Raw genomic sequence first — 5,703 nt, 5'->3', positions numbered from 1 at the left:
TTCTACTCGACGCTGTATCAACAGCCACCATCACCTCTGACTAGTTGTTGTTCATCTCTGCTACTCGCCAGAGGAAACAGACTCGAAGCCTCTGTCGCGTTCTTATCTTTTATTCGTCAAACGCTCTCCCAACCACAGCACCGACCACCACCATTCTCTATCTTCTCTTCCATTTACTCCTTCCATCACCGCGAGCTCCTTCTTCCTTGCCGGTGATAATCTCTGTGCATTTTGAACTATCACTCCATTTGTTTACTCCACATTTGCATCAATCAGATGGAGAGAGCGCACGAAAAAAGAAAGAAGAGAAAGAGAGAAATGCAAAGAATTCAAGATTTGTTCACTCAATTTTTTTATTTTAAATCCTCAGATTTTGTGTTCAAAATTCAAATTCCGATCTTTTTTGGGGAAGAATCCGCCAAAATATCTTCTCCCTCCATACTTATTTTGTCCAACTTTTTTTGTGTCACTTATCATGTAAACAGACTCGACACTTGTTGAGCAAATAAACTATACACTTTTCGAACAATGAATCAAGCACTTATTACTTATTATATATAAAAATGTAATTTGGGAGACAATTATTGAAATTCATTCATCATAAAGTTTAACCCTTCAGATATGTGGTCCATTACTCCATTATGCTATTATTATATATTAGATTATATTCACCCCCTCCTTCTCAAGCTATATGTTTAACTTTATCCCATTGATGAATTATTTTTCCACAATATATGCATATTGTGTGATTGTAATTATTTATCAATATTATGGATTTTTAATAGCTGGACATATTTTTAATTAAGAAAACATAAAACTAAGTAAATAATAATGCAATTAATTTAGGTGTACATGCCTTCAAACGAAAATTTGTGACGCTAATTATTATTATTATTATTATTTGGAGTATATGAGAGTATATAAAAACATTAAATTTTATATATTTTTAAGGGTAAAATATATATTTTGTTCTTGAAGTTTGGCAAAATTTTTAAAAATATCTCTAAATTTTATTTTGTTTTAATTTTGTTCCTAAAGTTTTCGATTTACATCAAATATATACTCGACAACTGAATTTTTAAAAAGTGTAAGACTAATTTAACAACAATGCATGAAAATTATGTTTGATTTGCTTTTATTAAGAGTTGTTCTTATGAATTTGTTGTTGAATTGGTCTTAAATTTCTTGAAAAATCAAAAGTCAGGGGTATATTTGATGCAAATCGAAAACTTTTAGGACAAAATTGAAACAAAATAAAACATAGGAGTATTTTTAAAATCTTTGTCAAACTTCGAGACAAAAAATATACTTTACCCTATTTTTAAATAGTTGTGAAACTAATTTCTTATGCTTTTATTCTTATTTAATTTTCAAAATTTATCTTTTACTTTTTCAAATATTTTTTTATGTTGGTTTATTTTTTGTGACAAGATTAACTTATTTTTTTGGTTTGTATATTATTTATTTGGAAAAAATAGATATAAAAAACAAATTCATTAATTAATATTAATATATTTAAATAAAATAGCTTGTGAAGATACACTCACTCAGTTATTACACGAGAAGCACATAGAAGCAAAATCCAAGAGATGAGAAGCTAGTTTACATCAAACAAACAAAAAATGAAATGTCCCCAACTAAACATAGAAGCAAAAACCAACAGAGGGGGTTCACTTTGGTTTTTTATCTGTATAAGAATTTCATGCCTTGAAATCTGAAATCAATTACTACTTTAGAATTTTGAAAAATACAAAAAACTTGCAATAAAAATTACATCCATAATAACAAATTAAAACTTGAGAAAACTTATATCAATAAAAACTTTAAACTTGCAATGAATCTAATATAAACAAATAATTCAGGAATACATGGTTAATAGATTAAAAGAAATTAAAACTATATTTCTTTAAATATTCATCGAAAAGAATTATAATACAACACAAATTTTTGTTGTCCAATAATAGATAAAAAAAGAAAAAAAAGTAATAATGCAGTTAATTTAAGTGTACATGCCTTCAAACAAAAAATTGTGACCCTTATTNTTTTAATTTTTTAAATCTTTTCTTATATTTGTTTATTTTCTGAGAGAAGAGAAACCTATTTTTTTAGATTATATATTATTTATTTGAATTTTGATTAATTTTTTAGAGTAATTTTTTACTACTTCTAAATACTGGTATGCTAATTCAATTAGTACATTATCACAAAATATTCTATTTAAATATGTTAATATTAATTATTCAATTTATTTTTTATATCTTATTTTATCTGTAATTATTTTATACTATAGAGTTAAGAATCAATTATATTTAAAATCATTCTTATCATGTATTGACTGTTGACACTGGAGTATTGATGAAAATATAAATAATGAGATTTTTAATTTATTAATTTTTTTAAATATATTACTTTTATTTGAATTATTTATTATATTTGTTTGTTTTATTTGTCAGAAAAAAGAGTAATGCTCACATGACAAATTATAAGAAGAATTGAATGGTATAAATCTCTATTTGTCTGTTTTTTGGTGATAGAGTTGACAACTTCACAACAAATTAAAAGGAGGAAAAGCCACAAATTGAATAATCTCATATACCTCTATTACCAAAAAAATTATGATCACAAAGAAAACTGTGGAATGATGCTTTTGGGGTTCAAACCTCAATTATTATAAGGAAAGGTGAGAATCAAGGTTAAAATATGAATGTAAATTCTATGATGTCTTTTACTATGGTACATAAATTGCTTAACTTTCTTTTAAAAGTAAAAAATAAAATGTTTAAAATAAAAAGTAAAATATTTAAAATTTATTAAATATTATCGATTTACCTTTTTTAACAAATTAGACACAATATCAAAAGCACCATAGCATTCACCAAATATGAATCACATAGTAACAAAGATTGAAAAGTCGAAATTCGGACCATTTCACTAAACACAAGATGATCTTAAATATCATAGTTTAACTAATTTGAAGGGGAAAAGAGAAAAAAAAAACAAAAAACAAAAAACAAAAAACAAAAGATTTTATGTTACCCAACTCTGTTTAGACAAACCCACATCAGATTGGACTCACAAGAACCACATGCACTGAGTACACAGCAATCTGCTCTCTCTCCGCCAACCATCGAAATCGTTATCCCAAAATCTCATCCACTCCCTCTCATTCACTCCACTCATTCCCCACTTGATACAACCATAGCAAATTGAGCATCTCATGAACACACAAGGAGAGGATAACACCAATCTCAACATAAATCAACCAAACCAATACACCACGACCCTCTTTCTCTAACTCTCTTTCTGCTGTTGTAATCTACTTACACTGCAGAAGTCCCAAAAGGTACTCCATCTGCAACAATGTCTTGTTCCAATCTCACTATGTTGGTGTCCTCAAAACCTTCTCTTTCTGATGCCTCCAACCTCTCCTTTCGTTCTGTTCTCAATCCTTTTCAGCTCCCTTCACAAAACTCACCCTCATGCAGCCTCTCACGTTCTTCTGTCACCCCAGTACAGTGTGGTCTCAGAGAGCTCAGAACCCGCATTGAATCTGTCAAGAACACACAGAAGATCACAGAAGCAATGAAGCTTGTTGCAGCCGCTAAAGTCAGAAGGGCTCAAGAAGCTGTTGTTAATGGAAGACCCTTCTCAGAGACTCTTGTTGAGGTCCTTTACAACATCAACGAGCAGCTCCAAACTGAGGACATTGATGTCCCTCTCACAAAGGTTAGGCCAGTGAAGAAGGTAGCACTGGTTGTGTGTACTGGTGATAGAGGTCTCTGTGGTGGTTTCAACAATAACATCATCAAGAAAGCCGAAGCAAGAATTGCTGAATTGAAGGATCTTGGTCTTGACTACACTATCATTAGCGTTGGCAAGAAGGGTAACTCTTACTTCCTCCGCAGGCCTTACATACCAGTTGATCGGTTTCTAGAAGGAGGATCGCTCCCAACTGCGAAAGAGGCTCAGGCAATTGCCGATGACGCCTTCTCGTTGTTTATCAGCGAAGAGGTTGACAAAGTAGAACTCTTGTACACAAAGTTTGTGTCATTGGTGAAATCAGATCCTGTGATTCACACCTTACTTCCACTGTCGCCAAAGGGAGAGATATGTGACATCAATGGAAACTGTGTTGATGCTGCTGATGATGAGTTCTTCAGGCTAACAACAAAGGAAGGAAAGCTAACTGTGGAGAGGGATGCTGTGAGGACAAAGACAGAAGACTATTCAGCAATTTTGGAGTTTGAGCAGGATCCTGTTCAGATCCTTGATGCCCTCTTGCCGCTTTATCTCAACAGCCAAGTCCTGAGAGCACTTCAAGAATCACTTGCAAGTGAGCTTGCTGCTAGAATGAGTGCAATGAGCAGTGCAACTGATAATGCTGTTGAGTTGAAGAAGAACTTATCCATTGTCTACAATAGGGAACGTCAGGCTAAGATCACAGGTGAAATTCTTGAGATTGTTGCTGGTGCCAATGCTCTTCAATAGGATACTTTTGGCATCATGATCATCATTATCCATGGTTGGATTTATTTGTAGGTATCAATGTCATAAAAGGGTGTTGTTGCTCCCCTTTGTTACATTCTAATGTTCTTGTTTATGACAGTCATAAAGCTATGCGATTTTTATACTTCTGAAATATAAAAAATCTTGCGCACTAGGAGTCTTAAAGAAACCTTTTATCTTTTTTCCCAAGTTTTTTCCCTCCTTTTGATCTCCCAAATGATGTATGTAATAATAGATCTATATATCATGTCACTGTTTTGGAAGTTGTATCTAAAAATTTATTATTTATGTACTTTATTGTGGCTTTCACAATGACTAATTGATGATTTAGGTATTCTCATTGTTATATACAAGATATTCGAGCAACTTTTATTTAGATGTTTATGTCAAAGAGCTGCGAGATCTATGACCTCAAGAATTCGGATGAATTCTAGAAGAAAGACAAATAATTAAAGAAGTCCAAAAACAAACATTATTCATAATAATAGATATTTTTATTTAATTTATTTTGGTGACATGTATTAATTTTGTAGGGAGACAATTAATTAAGACATTATTATTTCATATTTATGAGAATATATGAGAGTACACAAACATAACTATACTGATTTTTTATATTTTTATTATTTAATTTTTAAAATTTACTTTTTATTTTTGCAAATCTTTAGTTATACCTGTTTATTTTTTTTAATAAGAGTGTCCTATTTTTTAATTTATATATTATTTATTTGGAGTACATTATCATAAAATAACTCTATCTAATCATGTTAATATTAATTATTCAATTTACTTTATACTATAGAAAATCAATTATATTTAAAAACATGTATTGAGGAAAAAAAAGTATTCATAAAAATCAACTATATATTATACGTATATCAAAATTAACTACAAAATATTTATATACTAACTGGTTTTAGTAATTAATTTTAATATGTATGTACATAATATTTTTTTATTATGAATTAATCAATACTTTAAAATGTATAAGTTATTCGAATCTTTTTGCAATAGATAGAAACAACATAAGCTTTCATACAAGATTATTGTAATTAAGAAGTTTCAAAAACTGCTTGATGAATAACTACTTATATTGTGCTGAGTTCCATAGTACTTAATCACCTCTAGAGTTACACACAAACCTACAAAAAGAGAAGGAGTATACTCCACTTTAGTAGCTCGAACCAAAAACCTTGT

General features: G+C 30.1%; 1 protein-coding gene across 1 annotated transcript; it reads left to right on the top strand.

The window, feature by feature from the left end:
* The first annotated feature begins 3,202 nt into the window (after nt 1-3,202).
* LOC127746753 (ATP synthase gamma chain, chloroplastic) lies at nt 3,203-4,769 on the top strand. The gene has a single exon (XM_052260993.1). It carries the CDS (start codon nt 3,361-3,363, stop codon nt 4,486-4,488), a length of 1,128 nt encoding a protein of 375 aa, XP_052116953.1. The 5' UTR covers nt 3,203-3,360; the 3' UTR covers nt 4,489-4,769.
* Nucleotides 4,770-5,703: the final 934 nt, after the last annotated feature.

This window comes from Arachis duranensis, chromosome 4, assembly GCF_000817695.3.
Source record: "Arachis duranensis cultivar V14167 chromosome 4, aradu.V14167.gnm2.J7QH, whole genome shotgun sequence".
Lineage (NCBI taxonomy): Eukaryota > Viridiplantae > Streptophyta > Magnoliopsida > Fabales > Fabaceae > Arachis > Arachis duranensis.
Note: the sequence above shows the minus strand (reverse complement) of the source record. Positions and strands in the feature narration are given on the sequence as shown.

Bases quoted from the DNA above. Each gene is read 5' to 3' on its own strand.
- LOC127746753 (XM_052260993.1), top strand. From the start codon at position 3,361: ATGTCTTGTTCCAATCTCACTATGTTGGTGTCCTCAAAACCTTCTCTT.